This window comes from Delphinapterus leucas, chromosome 3 (assembly GCF_059928025.1).
Source record: "Delphinapterus leucas isolate spDelLeu-1000000601 "Yukka" chromosome 3, BTC_Dleu_Yukka2, whole genome shotgun sequence".
NCBI lineage: Eukaryota > Metazoa > Chordata > Mammalia > Artiodactyla > Monodontidae > Delphinapterus > Delphinapterus leucas.
In genome coordinates this window covers 14212340-14233231 of record NC_143131.1, presented here as the reverse complement: position 1 = coordinate 14233231, position 20892 = coordinate 14212340, and the positions used below count along the sequence as shown (strand labels likewise).

Below are 20892 nucleotides of genomic sequence, written 5' to 3'. Positions count from 1 at the left end.
GTTTCAACAACATGCATTTAAGCCACAAGGAAGCTCATGAGTGAGACTGGGTAAAACAATCCTAACACTGAGGTTGGAATGATTCTTAAATTCTTCTGTAAATGCTGTTATGTGTAATGCCAAATGAGTTTAGATGTAGTTGTACCCAAAGAGTAGGCCTTTTCTTATACATTTCCTTTTGCACAGCTATGTAGGGCTCATTCCATACACCTGCGTTCTAAAGTTCCCTTTTCCACTCATTCTGAGCAGTTAGAATTATCATACTATCTATACTGCTTTTACAGCTGGACCGCTATGTTCGTGTCTTAGCACTGGTTGTAGCAGTAACCCTTCTATGTGTACTCTCTCAGCCTTTGTGTTGCCCCCTCCCCACTGCTTTTTCCATCTTCAGCTCTTTGAGTCTGTCCTCCTCCTTGTCATACAAAACTGCCCTGATCCTCAGGACAGTCTTTCACTAATTAACGATTCATACAAGCCCTTAATTATAAGGTTTGTGGTGAATATAAAGAAATATTCAAAATCACTTAATGAGTACAGCATGTTTGCCTGGTCCTGTGCTCTCTGTTGATCAGTACGCGTGACATGGTGCCCATAAAAGGTTAACAGTCTGACCATCGTGTCATGTTTATTGGTCAATAAAGGGCACAGTTCCAGGCAGATATTCTATACTCATTAAGTATATGTGAATGAATGAAATTGTTCCATGAATAAAGAAATGATGACAATAATTCCCATGACAGGAGCGATCATGTGGCTGAAACTGGTTAGAGAGGGGTTCCTGGGGAAAGAAAGGCTTAACTTCAAGCTCAGAGGATGGGCAGATGCTGGCATTTCAGCTAGGATTAAGAGCTAGCACAGCAAAGAAATTCAGAGGTTGGAGTCTTCCCAAGGCGAGCACTGATAGCCCCGTTAAGTTCACAGAACTCCAAGAAGCCTTCTCTGCCCCTGCAGACTGGATTAAATGCCCTTCTGCTATAGTCAGACTGTGTTATAATTGTTGTGTTACTTATTCGTAAGTATATCATGACTTAGGTGTTAAAGTCACCAAAGGCAGAGGTAGGTAACAAAGGGCTTAAACAAGTGGCAGCAGGAGGGTGAGTTAAACAAGAGAAGGCTCCTCTTTTCTCATGCTCAGAGGTCTAGGTTTTGGAGACTTGCACCTTTCTTTTGGACAGCACACGGCTTCTGGAATTCAGCCTTGTGTTTAAACTGTCGGAAATCAGGACGTTTTTCAAGCGAGATGAATGGAGGATTCCTTTTAAGAGGCATCATGCCAGGTGATCACAAAAAGCACGCCAATAACCTATCACCCTTTGCTTTGTGGGGTGGCCCTCTGGCTTTGCCCCTAAGAATTAGACATTTCATCTATTTTGTGTGTATTCTTTGTTGTTGTTTTAAACTATGAAAGTAACGTGTTCTTTGTCATAAGTAAATATCATACAGGTATGAGTGTAAAGTTGCGAATTTTCCTCTTCCTGCCCCCCTTCATCCCACCTCTCCTAAAATAACCAGTATTAAGAGTGTGGTATATGTCACTCTCCAACCTTCTCTCTGCTCACACCCATATACTTACACATTTTGAGTGTCTTTTTAATTTTTTTAATGGAATGAGAATATACTATATTGCTTACAGTACAACCTTCTTCTACTTAGCACTGTGTCACGGGCTTCTTTCTAGTTGGATACGTTTAGTTGCACCTCATGCGCTGTGATTGCTGGTCAGCATGCCCCTATGTGCATGGACCGTGCATGCACCAAATAATGACCGTAATTACTTAGCCTTTCCCATATTGGCAGACAGATTGTTGTCAACTGTCTGCTATTACAAAGAATGCTTTAATGAATGCCTTTGTATGGGTGGCATCACTTATTAGGGCTTTATTTTGTTTGGATAGCTTCTAAAGGGGCATTGCTGGATCAAGGAGTTGGTACACTTTAAATTTTAATACTTTTTGACATATTCCTTTGCCACAAGACTATAACCGTTCACTCCAGCCAGTACTGTATGAAACTTCCTTTTCTGCCGTATCTTCCCCAGCCCTGGATTTTATCCGTCGTTTTCGTGTTTAATCTGATGGCAGTCTTGTTTCCATTTTTACTTCCCTAACTGCTTTACTCTCAGAGTAGAGCATCGTTTCAGGTGTATACGTTTCATTGGTACTTTTCCTTCTGTGAGTCGCCTGTTCTTGGGGACTTTAATACCTGGTAAACGAAGCTCCCCTTCACTAGACTTCTTTATCATAGTTTCTTGGTTATCCTCCCATACAAGGTTGAAAATCATTTTACCCAGGTGCAACTGAACACCCAAGTTGCTGGAATTTTTACTGAAGCTCCATTAAACTTACAGGTGAATTCAGAAAGATTTCTGTTACATTCGTAACACTGTCTTCTCATCAAGGAACATAGCTTGTCTTTTTCTTTCCGTCTTATGAACTTCAAGAAAATTCTATGGTTTTCTTTATTTAAGAACCGTACTCCTTGTTGAATTTATTCCCAAGGATTGTGTAGCTATCGCTCTTTTATAATGGGAGTGAGGCAGTTTATTAGTCTCATAAGACAGACTGTGCCATCAGAAACAAAGAAAAATTGGCTTTTCTTTGTTTCCTCAACACATTACTCTTAAATAACAAACATATGATAAGGAGTTTTACTAGAGCGTGCTCCTCCTATCCATTTATATTAATATTTTCTTAAATGATGCTTTAAAATAATGTCAGTGTCAACTGGTGAGACTTAGGGCTGGTACCACGTATCAGTCGTTTTTCCTGTGGGGTCCCACGTCCGTGGGAATGTCCCAGGACTTGAAAAGGCTTAAATAAGCCCATGTGGGCAGTGGGTACTTGGGGGAAGCTTCACCGTGCGCTCTTATTTTGTACCAGGAGATATACATTAGCTGTCGACTACATCCTGGAGTCACAGAAGGAGCACTGAGTATGACCAGTAGGCCTGTCTGCACCCAGGTTGTGCCCGAGCTCCTGTCCCACTGTCAGCCGGGACACCACCTTACCGCCTGGAATCACTGGGGCCTTGACTGGAGCTGTACTACTCTAACAGACGCCCTTCTCGGGTGGTCACGGGAAGCTTGGGTCCAAGGAGCATTCCCCACTGCTCATCCTGTAGGACCTCTTTGCCCAGACTGCAGGGTCGAGGCTGACCAGACCACGCTCTGCCACCAACGGCAGCATCACTCAAAGCCAGGAGCCTGCCCTTGACTCCTTTCAAAGGGAAAGACCTCAAGGAAGTTTTAACTCAGCCTCTCCTACCTTCCTTATAAGGGCTCTCCAATTTCCCAAACGACATTGCCATCAGGTAAAAGTAACAATCTCCTTTAGTAATAATTATCTCTAATAATAACCATCTGGATGGGTAAGGACATTTCTGTGTGAGGACATGCACACCCCTCCCCCTGCCTTGTTGACAGTGGGGGGATGTTCATCCCAACGCCACCCCTTCACCCACCGTCTTCAGTCTAGTGTTGAAGGAGGGAAGAGCATCGGGCTGACGGTCTCCCAGCCTTCCGGTTTGGGCTACACCATATATTAACCAAAAGCCTTGGGCAAGTCAGGGAGTCTCTTTGAACCTTGTTTCCTTTTTTGCAAAATGGGAATTTTTGGATAAAGAAGATGTGGCACATATATACAATGGAATATTAGCCATAAAAAGAAACAAAATTGAGTTATTAGTAGTGAGGTGGATGGACCTAGAGTCTGTCATACAGAGTGAAGTCAGTCAGAAAGAGAAAAACAAATACCGTATGCTAACACATATATATGGAATCTAAAAAAAAAAAAAAAATGGTCATGAAGAACCTAGGGGCAGGATGGGAATAAAGACGCAGCCCTACAAGAGAATGGACTTGAGGACGTGGGGAGGGGGAAGGGGAAGCTGGGACGAAGTGAGAGAGTGGCATGGACATATATACACTACCAAATGTAAAATAGATAGCTAGTGGGAAGCAGCCGCATAGCACAGGGAGATCAGCTCGGTGCTTTGTGACCACCTAGAGGGGTGGGATAGGGAGGGTGGGATGGAGATGCAAGAGGGAGGGGATATGGGGATATATGTATATGTATGGCTGATTCGCTTAGTTATAAAGCAGAAGCTAACACACCATTGTAAAGGAATTATACTCCAATAAAGATGTAAAGAAAATTTTTAAAAAAACAGGAATTTTCAATACCTACCCTGTTGTTGAAGCATTGTTAGATACAGCCAATAAGATAACGTGTGAAGGTACATGCAAAACTCGGCCATACTGCATATGTAAGAGGTTGGTGTCCTTCATGTGATCCATAAGTCAGATTTCTTGAATGAATTATTTACACCCTCAACAAATATGCTTCTATGACTGCAGCATCCTTTGGGGCTCCAGGGGCCAAGTGGACAGGGGCGCAGATGTCTCCTTTCACTGGGTCACCTTCGTCCCCTCGTTCACGTAGGCCAAAGGGCTAGAGCAAGACAGCACTTCAGGCTACTCTGATTTTCAGAGATCCAAAATCTGAATTACAGTAAATCTGGATTTACAGAATGAAGTTCAGCATGTGTGTTTACTAGCTCATTGTTATGTACATGAAATAGTAAGTGACAAAAATGTATTCATTCTCTCTTTAGTCTAGAAATTTTCAGAGCACTTCAGTTTTACCCGCACTGTTCTGTAGCTTATTCCTTGATCGTGTCACTTTTCTTGGTGAAAAATATTTGGCACAAAGCATGGTTATAGTTGTAAAGACAAAATAAGTTCAGGATATATAATTCTTAAATCCTTGCTACCACTATTGACACCATTGGACTTTCCCGATTTGCTTGTGCTACAGTGACATTCTTTGTCCTTTCTTGTTTTGTGTTCTAAACAGTCTGTTCAGTGAGATGATTTTACTTTACCTAGAATCTCATAAGTCGGATCAGTAATTTAGGCCAATAATAGCAATGGCGTCATGGGGAGGCCATGACAAACCTACTTGCACCCAGCAAAGCAACCACTGAAGACAGCTTTGTCACATTAAATATGGTCCATCTGAATTTTGTCGGGGTTCCTCTCTCAGCATGTGTACGTGTCTGTGCACATGTGCACGTGTGTGTGCAACACTGGTTTGTAACATCCATGGGCTGGATGGACTAACCTGTTTAATGACTAATTTTGACTCTCACTAGCCTCCTAGAAACAATCAGATCAAACGCCCCAGGACCTTAGAAATCATTCACAAAACTTGACATGTGCCCGGTTATATAAATACCGGCAGTGAGTCATAGCTGAACCCCAAGCAGAAATAACTGAGTCCCACAGTTGAGAAGCAAGTAAAAATTTTGCACAAGTTAAAGATACTAGGATGGTGCATTATCCCATGTAGAAAAGAAGCTCATAAACACTCTCGTCCACATCTCCAGAAGGCCGCCGTGGAGAGCCTCTTAGCATTTCTACCACCCTAGTGATGGCGGACTGGTGCATGAGCTTGGGAAGACAGCCCACGCGGTGCTGTGTTCCCAGGTTCCGTCTGTACCCTTCGCCATGCTGTGTGGTGCTGATGTCAGAGCATTAGTGAGCTGATTTCTCTTATCCTCATTTTCTTGGCGTGGCTCAGATATATGATGACTTCAGCCTCACTCTGTTCATCCTCCACATTTACGCTTGTAGTGCTTGCTACACATTATAGTTTAAAAAATAATCTTTGCTTCAGGGTCTTTGGAATTTTCCATAAAAATCCATCTTTATCCAAAAGTTCTCTTTGTTCTGCTCAGCTAATCCTCTCTGTTTAGAGTAAGCATTTGGCCCCAACTGCGATATCTAATTCAAAGTGGAAAGAGGGCTTGGTTCAGGATAATAGAGTGATGGTTAGGACCTCAAGCCCAGAGGTCAAGAAGTTCTGGATTCTTCTCCCAGCTCTTTGTCACCCTGGACAAGTGGCTTAGCCTCTCCGTGTACCAGTGTTCTCACCAGTAAGCTGGGAAATAATCGTACATCCCTCACAGAGCGGTCGGGAGACGTAAAGATCTCAGAACAGTGTCCGTCAGAGAGCTAGCGCTCAGGAAATGTTAGCCGAGATAGTTTCATCATCATTATTATGGTGGTCATTGGGTTTCATAAGCTCCAAATGCAAATAGGCATATGCCGCTTCTTCTTCTCTTAGAATAAATGCATTTGCAAATGTCAATAGAAGTTCATAGATGACATTTCAGAATGTTGCAGTTGAGTCAGAAAAAGGAACAGAGCCTTGGAGCTGCTTGCTCAGAGATCTACAGCCAAATTTAAGGTGCTAGAGAAATCAAGAAAAAGAATCTACTCCTAATCATGGAGAGAGTATGTACGTAAGCAGGGTGCGTAAGTACGTAGGCAGAGAGAAAGCATAGAAAGTTAGTAAAAAGACTCCCCCGATCCCAGAGTCAATCTACTCCAGACTATTGTTTATGGAGTTGTTGTGTGAGCTGTTTAGTTTAGTTTTGTTCTGTTAATAAAGAAGCATTTTAAACTCGATTCTACAGTGGAATAGACGTAGTCTTAAGATATTAACCAAGAGATAGCATCATTTGGGGACCATATAACCTTATAAGTATTAAAAAATTAGTAGGAAATGGAAATTTTCACAACAGTAAAGATATGAGATCAAGGTGAGAAATAAGTAAGGAATCTTAAATGACGTGGGAAGCTTTGGTTTTTTTTAAAGTACACTAGAATTTTCATAGTAATATTTCTTCCTTGTCAAGCCTCCTACCGTCTTGAATTAAAGTTAAATTTAGGTATATAAGCTTCATGTTTAAATGAAAGGTCAAGAGGATCTGAGGAGGGACCTATGACACTAAAATATATCCTTGAATGAACTAACACATTTCTAGATTAAAACATCAAGCGTGAAATGCTTTTTGTTTTCCCTGAAGTATTGAAGAAACCAACAGGAGAAACCTGAGTTAGCCAAATGTGGAACCTGTTCGGTAGTTTGTTCTTTGTAGAAACTCCTGTCCAGGTGTGAGAAGTGACAGAGAAAAGCAGTGGTATATTTTGGACTTGCCTTGTGTTGTCTCTGAGTTTCCAGGAAGCACTAAATATGGATAGCACTGCCCAGAGCAATGACTCTGACGACCAAAGAGACCAGGCTTCATTTTACTGCCACTCCCTGTAAACCACAACCTCATGTGTGGGTGTCAAGTTCTTGGCCAGAGCTCCAGCTAGACAGAGCGAGGTGTCTCCTTTAGAGGGGTATATAGATCCTTGAGAAAATAAAACATGGCTGGAAAACTACCGGCAAGACAAATGATCTAATTTAACCCAAACCACTTTTTAAAATACAGACGAGCAGAACAGCAACAGTGGGAAGTTATAGGAACCCAGTCTCTCTGGGGGGATTGAAATCCGAAGGTTGCGGATTAGCTATGTCATTGGAAGACGCTGTTCCCACAGGTAGCTTTGCCTCCACGCGTACTTCTGAATTTTCCACACTTTCACAAATGCAAATTTTCTGAGGACCTTGGGTTTGAGAAAGATTTTTAAACTGTATTCTTTTGCCACAGTAATGGTTGAGTGTGCTTCATGTCATAGAAGGTGTAACGGGAGCGTTGAAGCTGTAGACAGAGGAGTGGTCTTTTATCAAAGACAGAAGATTACCCAGCCCTGTGTCGCATTGGTTTTCCTAATCCAGGATGAGGCAAGTAAAGGAAGTATTCATCTTACTAAAAGTAAAATAAGGGGACTTTCAGCCTTTCATATAATAATCTCACTGCTGTTGTAGGGAACAATACCAGTTTCCAACTCAACACCTTTTTCTGACAGCAATATGGGTTTTTTTAATTGAAGTATAGTTGATTTACAATGCTGTGTTAATTTCTGCTGTACAGCAAAGTGAACCAGTTATACACATATATACATTCTTTTTTTATTTTCTTTTCCATTATGGTTTATCTCAGGATATTGAATATAGTTCCCTGTGCTACACAGTAGGACCTTGTTGCTTATCCATTCTGTATGTAATAGTTTGCATCTATTAATCCCAAACTCAGAGCCCATCCCTCCTCCATGCTCCCTCCCCCTTGGCAACCACAAGTCTGTTCTCTACTGTCTATGAGTCTGTTTCTGTTTCGTAGATATGTTCATTTCTGTCCACTCAGCACCTGTTCATGGAAGAATTTGAAGAGCCATTTCTGTATGAGCAACGTGATCATTTTTTTACCGTATGGCCATGAATGTCAGTTACAAGATCCGAGTCCAACTGCCCTTGGCACTTCCTGAACTGTGTGGCCATCTCTCTCCAAGCCTTGTTGCCCTTACAGGCACCCATCTTCTCAGATTTGGAGATTATCACCCTGGTTACCTGTCGGCACACTTAGCTCTCAGCAGGGTTCTCTCAGCTTCTCCGAGAAGGTTCTCCTTTGAATCTAAACTTCTGATTTTCTTTTCACGGCAGCTGACTTCTGTTATAGGATTTGACTTCATAGGGGAACAGCTTGTCCTATATGCCAGTTGACATCCAAAGGACATGAAAAAAAAAAAGTCAGAAAAATATCCTTGTTTAAGCTTTGTACTTAAGAGGCTAATCATGTGTCCCCCCTGTTGCATCCTATCTGTGTCTGTGTGTCTGCAGTTAAGGAGTCACCTTTATCCAGTACTTACTGGGTGCCCATGTGACATAGTAGAAATAGCATGAGAAATCTCTATCTCTATCTCATGAGAAAATATCAGGGGTACAGGAAGGTGTATAGTGCCACTGCCATCTCTTTGCATATTTTAAATATATAGATGCTGTCACAAATGGGTTTATTTACCCAGAAAAACCAAACCTGCAGTTGGAAGATTTTTATGAAGGACCAGACAAATCAGCTGGATGTTCGTTAACACATCTCTTCATTCACATATTGAATATGTGAATTCAATATTGAATATTGTGAACATGAATATTGTGAATATTGAACATATTTAACTATGTGTCAGGCATTGTGCTGAGTAGATGCAGGAAAGCTGGCGACAAGTAAGCCCAAACCCTGCCTCGAAGTAATCTGGCAAGGAGGGCAGTCTGGTAACCGGGCAACCACAGTACAGCCCAATGAGTGCAGCACTGGGACCCGGGGTATAGGGTGCCGGGGGGCACGGAGGAGACCAGGCCTAGGGGCGGCTTCGCAGAACTGTGACTCCTGGGAACTGAGCTGACGATGAGTTTGCCAGGTGAGTGGAGTGGGGACAGGCGCAGAGGCGAGCCTATGTAGGGAAAAGAGCTTGAGCAGAAACCTTTAGCCGAAAGGGAGCACGGCGCATCCAGAAAGCTACAAACCGTTTAAGCCTCATAAAACATAGTGCAAGGGCAAGTGTAGAGACCAGGCAGACAAGCAAGGTCAGATCGTGAGTGGCCTCTGTGAGTGGTCACTCATTGAACAAATACTTACTGGATGCCGTCTACCCGTGTGCCGGACACCGTCACAGACACTTAGAGCAACATCTGTGGGGCCCACGGTCTGTGAACAGGATGCAGCCCTGACGCACCTCGGATACCCTTGTAGGAATTTGGATTTTTGTGATCTGACCGTAGTGTGGAGGGAAGGAGGGCTTGGAGACAAGAAGACCACGAGTGACCTGACCCAAGGCATGGTGGTGGGGCTGGAGAGAACTGGACAGATTAAGAGTGACTAGGCGGACTTCCCTGGTGGCGCAGTGGTTAAGAATCCGCCTTCCAATGCAGGGGACACGGGTTCAAGCCCTGGTCCGGGAAGATCCCACATGCCGCGGAGCAACTAAGCCCGCGCGCCACAACTACTGAGCCTGCGCTCTAGAGCCCGTGCTCCACAGCAAGAGAAGCCACCACGAGAAGCCTCTGCACCTCAACGAAGAGTAGCCCCCACTCACCGCAACTAGAGAAAACCCGCACACAGCAACAAAGACCCAACACAGCCAAAAATAAATAAATAAAATTTATTAAAAAAACAAACAAACAAAAAAAACAATGACTAGGGAAAGAGTATATTCGGGACCAGGAAATCTGTGCATATGAGGACTGAGAGGGATCCAGGGAGATCCTCAGGCTTCTGGGTGGGATGCATTCATTCAAAGGGAACCCAAGAGGAAGGCTGGGTCTGTGGGAACCCAGGTAGTCTAGTAGATGGTGAACCCAGTTTTGGAAATGTGGAGTGTGAGGTGCCACAGGGGCACTCAGATGGAGATGGGTGGATCTGGAGCTTAAGAGAAGCCTGAGAAATCTGGAGAGATGGATCAGGGACTCCTGAGCAGACAGGGAATAATTGAAGCTGTGGGAGGGGGAGGGATTGCTGAGCCAGAGGGGAGAGGGAGCGGAGGCGAGGGCCCCAGGTAGAACCCTGGGGACACCGATATTTGAGACAAAGGAAGAGGAGGCATCAAGGAGAAAGAGCTGGAGCAGAAGAGCTAGGAGGAGAACCTAGAAACTTCAGCATCACTGAAGCCAAGGAGGAAACAGTGTTTCACAGAGGGAGCGGCCCACAGGGTAGATCCGCCCAGGGGTCAGAAAGACGACGACAGCAAGTGCCCGTTTGCTTTAACAGGAAGAGCATGTGTGAGGGCCGCGGACAGAGAAGCCAGAACCCAGTGGGTGCGTTCAACACAGCATTATGTGCTGGCTCCCTGTCATGTGACCAGAGCCTGCTAGAGCTGTGGTTCTGGGGCCACAGACGGGGTTCCTGCACTTCGGGAGCTGCTGTTCTAACAGGCGGAGGAGTAGATGGGAAAAACAAAAGTGGGAATAAGGAGCACAGGTACCACTTTATAGAAGTCATCTGTGAAAGGGAGGTGAGAAAGAGGGCGGGAACAAGAGGAGGAGAGGAGGCCAGAGAAGGTTTATTTTTCACGTGGAAGAGACTTAAGCATGTGAGAATGAGGATGGGAAAGAGCCCGTCAAGTAGCCAAGATCAGACGAGCAGGAGAGGAAGATGGCGGCTCCTGCCAAGGTCAGAGAAACAGAAATGCAGAGACCCAGGGGGATAGCCCTAGACTCGCCCTGCTCAGACTGGCCTTTCCAGCATAACGAGAGAGAGGAGGTGAAGAAGGGTTTGGGGCAGATGTGTTTCGTGGAGGGTCGTTTTAGGGAGAGAAGCAACAAGAAATTTAGTTTCTACCTGATGGATTCCATATTGCAGATGAAGTAAGAGGTAAGAAAGAAAGAGGCTGAGAAAGAGGAAACGAGGCAGCCCAGGAATACAGAGAGCAGTGGTGGGAAAGATGGACCGATAACTGAGCAGTGAACAGCCCGGTTGAGGATGGAGACAATGAGTGTGTAGTGGCAGCACCCTGCGTTGTACATTTGATTCCAGCCGCTCCCAAAGCCCAAGTAGAAGTCTGCAAACCTAGATAAGAGTGGAATAGGTAAATAATGAGATGAATCCAAGGGCAGAGATTTGCGGACAGTGAGTTGTGGGTACTGACAAGGGTGAGGTTAAGGTGATGACTATGAAATGTGGGGTAGAGTGAGGAAGGACAGGCAGCAGGAGGGAGAAGATGGGGCGGTCAAGAGGGTGACGAGTTTAATGGCGTTTAGAGTAGCTAGAGGGGGAGGTGCAGAGAGAGCCTCACAGATCTCCCGGACAGGAGATCAACGGTGCTGCCTGCAGCACCTGCCCTCCGGGACAGGGTATCACCTTCTGGTCCCGCTCCAGCTCCTGGGGCCGGGGGAGGGGAGGAGGTACAACACTCCACCCAGCGCCCAGCTGTTAAGGAACACTCGCTGTTAACATTGGCGTGAAATGATTGGCAGGACGGAGGTGAGGTGGTGACTCTTGGTTTAAAGACGCTCAGTTGGCAGTTAGAGATGTTTCTGGTCTCTCGAGCCCAAGTTTAAAATGTCAGGATCCCTTTTAGGCTTTAAAGATCTAAGACAGTTCATACCAGGGAGATCACATGGGATTTGTTAGCCATTTCCCTGGAGGCTGCGGTTTTTTGGTTTTAGGGTTTTGTTTTGTTTCACTTTTTAATATCCTGTAGTTTTGCTGACTTTCTGGGGGAAAAAATTAGGCATTAGAACACCATGAACCTGGCAGATACTGGGATTTACTAAGGCAGGTAGGACCCAAGAAAAGCCTTCTGGAGCCAGATAAGTTTGGAAGTCAGGCATTACATATGGACGACTACCCACAGCACAGAGAATGCTGATTTGGAGTGTGACGAGGCCCCCGTGCCATGCCATCTGGAACCAGAACCAGGCTGGGCTTGAAGGTCAGCTTCGTATTTACAGTGGTGGGAGTCTCGGTAGATGTGGCCCTAATTTAAAGTGTCTTTACTCTGGAAAGCCCATGAATGTTTAGACACTTGCCTCTGATAGACACTTGCCTCTGAACAGCCGGTGAACCTCTGTACTTAGAACAATCTTGGGACAGAATTGTGACTCCAGGCCTAATTCATTCCAAAGACTTCTCAGACACTTTCTTAGCTGAATTTCAAGGCCATAGCTCTTCCTCTTTCCCAGCCACAGTGGCTGTTCTTCCTGGTGTTGGCTAGAGATGCAGCAAGGTTTGTGAGTGACGTGGCCAGAACAGTAGTAGCTAACTGATGGATGCTGAACTACAGCATCCTTATAACCCCCAGGTAACATGGAAGGCTTGCCACATACTTAATGTTTAAGTTTATTTCTAGGGTGCTACAGGGCTGAATCTCAGACTCCCTTCTATCTATACCTTGTCTAGATAATCTCGTTTAGTCTCCTGCCTTTAAATGCTGTCTGTATGCTGACGACCTTCAAATATCCATAGCCGAGATGTCCCCTGGACACCAGGCTCACTTAGTCAACTATCTTACCTGACTTCTGTGTTTGGAATGCTATGGGTGTCTCACACCCAGTAGGGGACTCCTCAGTGGAGGTCTTGCCTTTTCCTCCCAAACCTTCCCTCCCCCAGTCCCTTCATCTCAGTAAGTAGCAACACCATTTGACCAATGACTCAAGCCAAAAAAGTCAACAGCCAGCTTTGATTTCTCCCTTTTCCTCACACCCACCACATAGTCCATCACCAGGTCCATTTATTTTACCTCCAAAAAGCTCTCAAGTCAATCTACTTCTCTCCGTCTTCCCTACGTCCCCTAGTCCAAGCCATCGCCTTCTCTTACCTGGATTACCACAGAACTCCTGGCTTCCTGCTCTGCCTGTCCCTCTCCAGGCCACGCCCATCCCTGCAGCCAACAGGAGCCTCTATCCCACCTCTGCGTGGACTGTTTGATGCCTTCCCACTGCTCTTAGAACAAAGCACCGTGTTCTTCGCTGTGACCTGGAATGACCTCAGCATTGTCTTCTCTTCCAAGTTCACCTATTCCCCTCTACTCTCACTGGCTGCCTTTCTGTTCCTTAAGAACACTAAGCCCTCCTGCAGGCCTGTGCCTTCCTCCAGCTCTTTATACAGCTGTTCATTCTTCATCTCTCAGCTCAGATATCACCTCTTTGAAGAGGTTTCCTTGTCTAGTTCATCTGAATAAGCTCCTCCAAGGAAACCCCAGCTCATTAATTTCATTTCTTCAGTACCCATCACAGGAAATGTTTATCCTGTTCGTGTGTATTTCACTTCATTCTTTCATCCTTATCGTTCACCTATCACGTGATCCCCTATCATGTTTAGGTCTGGAGATGTGGTGTGAACCAGACAAAGTTCTCTTTGTGCCCTGGAGCTTACAGTCAAATGGAGAAGATAGACAGGGAGACAAATAACAAGTAAATAGACAGTATAATGTCAGGTAATGAACATGCTATGAAGAAAAACAGGGTAAGCAAATTGAGACAGACAGGTAAAGCAAACAATAGGTGATGGAAGGAAGTATAAGAACTAATGGCTGATAAGAAAACATCACAAATAAGTGGGCAATGGGTGTTTTATTCAAACTGGTGTTGAAGGAGTAAACTATTATGAGAAAATGAATTTTAAGCCATACCTCACAGCATAAGTTCCAGGAGGAGTAAAAAGCTAAATGCGCAAATGAAACTATAAACTAGACAAAATTACCTTAGCTAAAGATGGGTAAGAATGACAGAGTCCAAAAGTATGGAAAAAAACTCCATGAAATGGAGGATCAACTATATAATAACTTAATATTTCTGGTATCAAAAGAAAATCATAGAATTAGGAAGTGAACAAATTGGGGGCAGTACTGAAAATGGAAATAATAAAAAGGCTAATAATATTAATATAGCATATCTCCTCAGTTCTAAAGCTCTTTTTTCTTGCATTTTAATGCTTCTTGAAATCAGGATATGTTTTCCCATCACAATGTACATTTAATTTGGCCAATAAAAATGTTAAGTCAATAGTAAATCTTACAAGTAATAACATCTTCATCTTACAATCAAAATGTGATTTCCTTAAAGTGCATACAAATTAGTATCAACATTGAAATTCCTGGCAGAAAATACCTGATTCATTCATTCATCCAACAAATATTTGTGTTTATAAGGTAGCAAGGTGGTAGGTGTACAGTGGTAAGCAATATAGACATAAATCCTTGCTTTCAAGTGCCTTTTCTAGGCCGGTCATGGGTGGTGCCCTGTACACTACTTATAGACAATCTAAGATCCATTATTTCAGCGAGAATAAGTACCATGGGCAAGGCCACTCAGTAGTTAAGTGGTAGAAGTGGACCTAGTCAAGTCTGCCTGGCTCTAAACCCTGTGCTCTTTCCTCAAATTACCATAATTGTTGAGCTCAGTGGAGTTTTCACACCGAGTCTTGCTGACAGAGCTGTTCTTCCCTGTGCCCTTCTTTCTGCTCTCGTGCCTCAGCGCTGGGTTTAGGACTTCATCAAGGAACAGTTGGTGGAAGTAGAAAGCATTGCCGTTGATGCCCCAGCCAGAGCTAATGTCTTTTTAGCAAAGAATAAAATTTTACCCACAAGACATATAAAAAGACTAATCCTACATTATTTAGGGGCCCTCCTGTATAGTTTTAAAACTTGTGCTAATATACAATTTTATCATTTAAGTTCGAACACGTATTTTAGCAATAAAAAGTAAACAGTTTTCAGTCATAGACTGGGGAAGGATGAGAAGGAAAAAGAACAGACCATGCACTGTTCTCTATGTCTGAGAGAAACGTAATTAGAAGTTGTATTGAGCTGGGGATTCTGGAAGCAGAACCTGCGTTGGGAAATTCTTGTGCAAGTGATTTATTGACTGTGTGCTCTCTCCGGAGAAGGGGAGAAGGAAGCAGTGGGCAGTGGGGAAAAATTAAACAAGGATGTGGTCTCCACTGGAGACTAGCTTCCACCTGATCCCATGGGGAGCTCTGGAGCATGAATTGGACCAGCGTGATCAGTCCCACAGTGAGGCAGGGGAGGTGACCTTTTATACCCCTGTGTCAGCTAGCTTGGCTTCGCAAAAAAGAATGAAATAATGCCATTTGCAGCAACATAGGTGGACCTAGATGATCATACCAAGTGAAGTAAGACAGAGAAAGACAAATACCGTACGATATCACTTCTATGTGGAATCTAAAAAAATAACACAAATTAACTTACTTACAAAACAGAAACAGATTCACAGACTTAGAAAACAAACATGGTTACCAAAGGGGAAAGGCAGGGGGAAGAGAGATAACTAAGGCATTTGGGATTAGCAGATACACACCACTATATATAAAATAGATAACCAACAAGGTCCTACTGTATAGCACAGGGAACTATATTCAATACCTTGTAATAACCTATAATGAAAAAGAATCTGAAAAAATATATATATATACACACATATGTACAACTGAATCACTTTGCTGTACACCAGAAACTAACACAACACTGTAAATCACCTATACTTCAATGAAAATAAATTAACGAATTAAAAGTGTATTACTATACAGAAAGCTGACTCTCCTGCCCAGTCAGTTGCCTGTGCCTAAAGACAGAGGCGATGTACTGGGGACATTTTAAAAATAAAGTTCTTCTTCCTGGACATCCATTCCCACTACCTCCAGGCTACTTTATTGTCTACTAGGTGGGAAAGTTAGTTTGGAAATGCCATCCTGACAAGGCCACCAGTACCTCAGAGGGTCCCTCATGGTTAAAACAGCATATCCTATGACCACATCTTATTATTCAAAATGGTGCATTTGGTTTAAAGATTTTCTTTTCCTGTTTGTCTGCACAGAGATCATGAATCTATTTCAAGTTAAGATACAGTAAGAATCAGGTGAATAGCATCCATTGATTGTATAATAATTTCCTTCAGTACCTGTTTTCATAGCATAGAACTTACTTTATGCTGTGAAGGATACATACATAACAGATACCTAGTATTTCACACACACACACACACACACACACACACACACACCCACACCCCTTCCTTAAAGGAAAAGAGAAACCATCACCTACTCCATATAAAGTGACTGACCCATTTCCAGAAGCCTGTTGCCCTTATGTAGGTTCAGCCTACAAATAAAATTTAACATGTTAACCTTTTAACCAGAACTTCTCCGAATTATTTTCTGATATTAACATAAAATGCTTGTTGGGTTTTTTTCTATTACTTTCACCCCAGTGGACAGCTATCTCCCCCACAGGAAGATATTTCAAAATGAAGCTAATATGGATGAAAATGAAAACTAATAACCTTTATCAAATTACAGTGAGATTTGCCCTATAAGCTGCTTAGACTGCCTATGGAAACATGACCTGCTGAGTTTTCTTGTAGGAGATATAAGACGGTGTTTCTTATTTATTTATTTATTTTTGGCTGTGTTGGGTCTTCGTTGTGGTGCGTGGGCTTCTCATTGCAGTGGCTTCTCATCGTGGTGGCTTCTCATCGCGGAGCACGGGCTCTAGAGCACAGGCTCGGTAGTTGTGGCTCGCGGGCTCTAGAGCGCAGGCTCAGTAGTTGTGGTACACGGGCTTAGCTGCTCTGTGGCATGTGGGATCTTCCCGGACCAGGGCTCGAACCCGTGTCCCCTGCATTGGCAGGCGGATTCTTAACTACTGCGCCACCACGGAAGCCCCAAGACACCGTTCCTAACGCTGTTTGTGGGTTTCTTCCCTCCACAGGCCTTGAACCGGGGCATTGCAGCTGTCAAGGAAGATGCAGTGGAGATGCTGGCCAGCTACGGGCTGGCCTACTCCTTAATGAAGTTCTTCACAGGGCCCATGAGTGACTTCAAGAATGTGGGCCTGGTGTTTGTGAACAGCAAGCGGGACAGGACCAAAGCTGTCCTGTGCATGGTGGTGGCTGGTGCCATAGCCGCTGTCTTCCACACCCTCATAGGTAAGGCTGTTGGCCATCCCTTAAGAATCTAGCTTTGCTAATTCCTTCTTCCTCTTAATTCATTTTCGTGTATTTATTGTAGTAAATGATTTCTTCCATAATTATTAAATATCAAGACAATTTTAAGGGATGGAAGGAATGGAGTTTGTGCTCTAGGTCAAGAAAAGAAAATGTCCTTTGTCTGGCAAGCTGTATGTCTCTGGTTCCCAAACCCTGGTCAGTGAGGAAGGAGTTTCATTAACAGGTGAGCAGATCTAGGATTAGCCTTCAGTAAGGTCAAAAAAATGTCAGGTGCTTTTGTTAGAGACAGACATTACTTACTCTTTTCTTTTTTAATTGAAGTATAGTTGATTTATAATGTGTTAGTTTCAGGTGTACAGCACAGTGATTCAGCTATATACATACATATATGTATATCATATATATGCAGTATATAGATATGTTCTTTTTCAGATTCTCTTCCACTATAGTTTATTAGAAGATAATGAATATAGTTCCCTGTGCTGTACAGTAGGACCTTGGTGTTTATCTTATCAGACTCAATCTTAAGAATGAAAATAGAATGAGTGTTATTCAGGATTAATTCTTATCAGCAGTGAAAACAGATGAGATTGTTTTACGTATTAAAATTATCTCCTTTTAGGGCCCCATGTTTCTATTTCAGATGAGACTCAATACTCTGGGCATAACATTCTTTCCGTGAAACAAGAAAATTTTATCACACACAGTGACTGGCCTACGGTTTCACCAAGACCTAGGAAAGCACCTTCCTTTAGAGCTGGAGTTCTACTTCTGCTGCCTTCTTGGTGGTGATAAAAAACCCTAAGGGCATGATCTCAGAGCCCCTTGGCTTCAAAACAGCTCAGCTTACCTGGCATAAAAATTGAATGGCACACCTACTGAACCCAGTTACATAAACCCTGTGAACAACACTTCACAAACCCATTGTGTGTCTTCAAATTGGCACTGGTTGTATGAGAACCATGAATGTCCGTGGTGAATGAAGAGCCAGGAGATTAACCCAAACCATTTACAGTGTACTCAGATGTCAACTCATGTTTACTCATATAATTGTGAATCTAAAAGTAAATAGACTGAGGCCTTTGTGGTCTTCCTTTTTTTTTTTTTTTTTTCTTTTTGCGGTACGCGGGCCTCTCACTGTTGTGGCCTCTCCCGCCACGCGCAGACTCAACGGCCATGGCTCACGGGCCCAGCCACTCCGCGGCATGTGGGATCTTCCCGGACCGGGGCACAAACCCGTGTCCCCTGCATTGGCAAGTGGACTCCCAACCACTGCGCCACCAGGGAAGCCCCTGTGGTCTTCCTTTTTAATACAACATAGGATTTTGTGCTAAGAACAATGTGGGCAAGAGGATGCTTCTCATGGGCCAAATATCCAGGCAAAGTGTTGCTATTGGTCATTTCATTGGGGCTCAGAGCTTCAGGGCATGGGACAGAGAGGAGATGCCTTTCTTTCCCTTAACTTAAACCCTGAATACTAACTTATCCGCTGAGTTTTAAAGAAAACTTCTGCAGCTACATTTGATCTGGGCCATTTTCATAGGTGGTATACGTACTTGAGAAAATTCCATATGTGCAATGAGTGGGTCTAAATAAATTTTTGCCTAAAAAGGAAGATAAATTAGTTTCTTTTTAGCTGCTTACTTCCAAATAAACCCAACATTCCCTGTTTTAGTCATGCTCAAATGAGACTTTGGGGCTAATAGCTAATTACTAGATGTCAGTAATTAAGGAAAACTTGAGTGTACTGTGTTATTGACACTGTTGGGAGGGACATTTGGTCACTGAAATAAAAATCAAAGTCATTTTCCAAGTTAAATGCAAGTTTTTCAATTTTAAAATGGAATCATAAAATCTTACATTTGAACCAAAATGGTTCTACATCCCAGATATATTTAACAATTGCTTTTACCACTGTTGATATTTTTACAATTATCACTTCTTTTCCTTCCAACAAACAAATGCTTTCTACAGTTACTAAGAAAGCAATATCAATTTCTCTCAAAGACTTAAAACTCAGATTTTAATGATTTTCCCTCTTCTAGTTTGTTGGCCTCATTTCAATTTTCCGCCTAATGGTTTGATTCTTCTCTTGCCTTCTACTGTCTGCTGCATCAGGCATCTTTGCTCACCTTCCTTTCTCCTTTTTTTCACTAATCCCGTAAGCTTTTCTATACTCAGATCTTGCCAATTTTTCCCCATAACCTTGACCACAAGCTCCAGGTGGGATGTTGCCCTCTTGTCATCCTCACCTCTTCCAACATTATTTTCCTACCATCCATAAACATCCCCCCGTTCAGTTTCTACTTTACAATGTGTCACCTACACTAGACACTAAAACCCATTTTCACGTCTTAGTAATGCTAGAAACAGCCACTGACATTTCTACTTTAACAGTCAGCTCTCGGCTCTCTATGCTTGGGACAAGCGAACAGTGACATAGATAAACAAAAAAGCAACTATTCCAAATAATTTGACTTAAGAAGCCATTGTCTGCTCTCAGGCAGTCTTCCTAATTGTATTTGCTTGGCCTGACACTGAAATGGGTATGTATTCCCCACATGAACAGCTCCTCAGTAGGGCTTAGAGTAAGTACAAGAAGCCGCATGTTACACGTTCACCAGCTTAGCCCACAGAGTGAGATAGGAACCAGAGTAACCTAGGCTTAAAACCAAATTTCTCTGTATTATTTTGTTTAGGCGAAACTAGTCTAATTTCCTGAAACTTTCCTTTTTAGGTGCTATTTCCCTATCTCCTTAATAGATTTATTTCTGTTATCTAGACCTTCTAACTTTTCCATAGCATTTATATAAGGGCATCCAAGAGCATAGAGGAGGAAGAAGTTCTTTCTCTTAGGGATTGGTTCTGAAAGGCTCGTGGGGTGGGTCATCTCTTAACTGGCTCTGAAAGTGTTGGTTGTATTCCAGCACAACTCTTTGTAATTTTTCCCTTATCTTTGATACAAGATGGAGTGGAGAATTTGACCCAGTGCTCTAAATGAATATTTTGCTGTAGCCACTTAAGATTACAAATGGTGACTCTTCTTGTCTATTATATTTCTGTTAACTCTGTCTAACCTCAGGCTCACGGTTTTAACAAAATCACCATGTTCTATGCTTTTTCAGTTTAATGGCCAACTCCTTGGTTTCTTTTTGCTTTGTTTCCTAATTTACCTGTTTATTCATTTTATTCTTTACAATATTAGTTACTTTTCCCAGCAAGATGCCTTCTGTATATTTAATGAATATTTCTCTTTTTTTAGATATACTCAAACACTGATAAAATTCATCCATTTCCCCTTATGATGTTATTAACATGAATGTTTAACTCTAAGCAGACACACCACTAATATTAATAGAGCTGACCTTCCTGCTTTGAATGTGGGGGGCTTTGACTAAACAAGAGTGAAAGAATTGCCCTTTGTTTAACTCACCTTTAAAATAGTCCAATCCCCATCTGTCCTATCAGTGGTCCAACAAATTACTTATTGAACAAATAGTACGTGCATGTCATTCAGGTCCTACTAATCAAAAGTTGGATACAGAGGTGAGATAAATATAAAAGATATTCATCCTCGGGGAAGAAAAGAAGTGGGAGGCACACAGCCACCACGCATTTATGAATCAGGGGAGAATAAAGCAAGAAAATGAGTTCTGTGTTGAATATCACAGGTAACAGGGTGGATGCCCAGTGCTAGGGTGCAGGT

At 43.0% G+C, this 20892-nt stretch overlaps 1 protein-coding gene across 2 annotated transcripts in view; it reads left to right on the top strand.

The window, feature by feature from the left end:
* ANKH (ANKH inorganic pyrophosphate transport regulator) overlaps window positions 1-20892 on the top strand; it is a 141909-nt gene that overhangs the window by 61036 nt on the left and 59981 nt on the right. For both annotated transcript variants that reach the window (XM_089908688.1, XM_022581408.3), the window contains exon 2: window positions 16949-17165. In XM_089908688.1, coding sequence (XP_089764814.1) covers window positions 16949-17165 — 217 coding nt within the window. The remainder of the gene's footprint in view (window positions 1-16948; window positions 17166-20892) is intronic.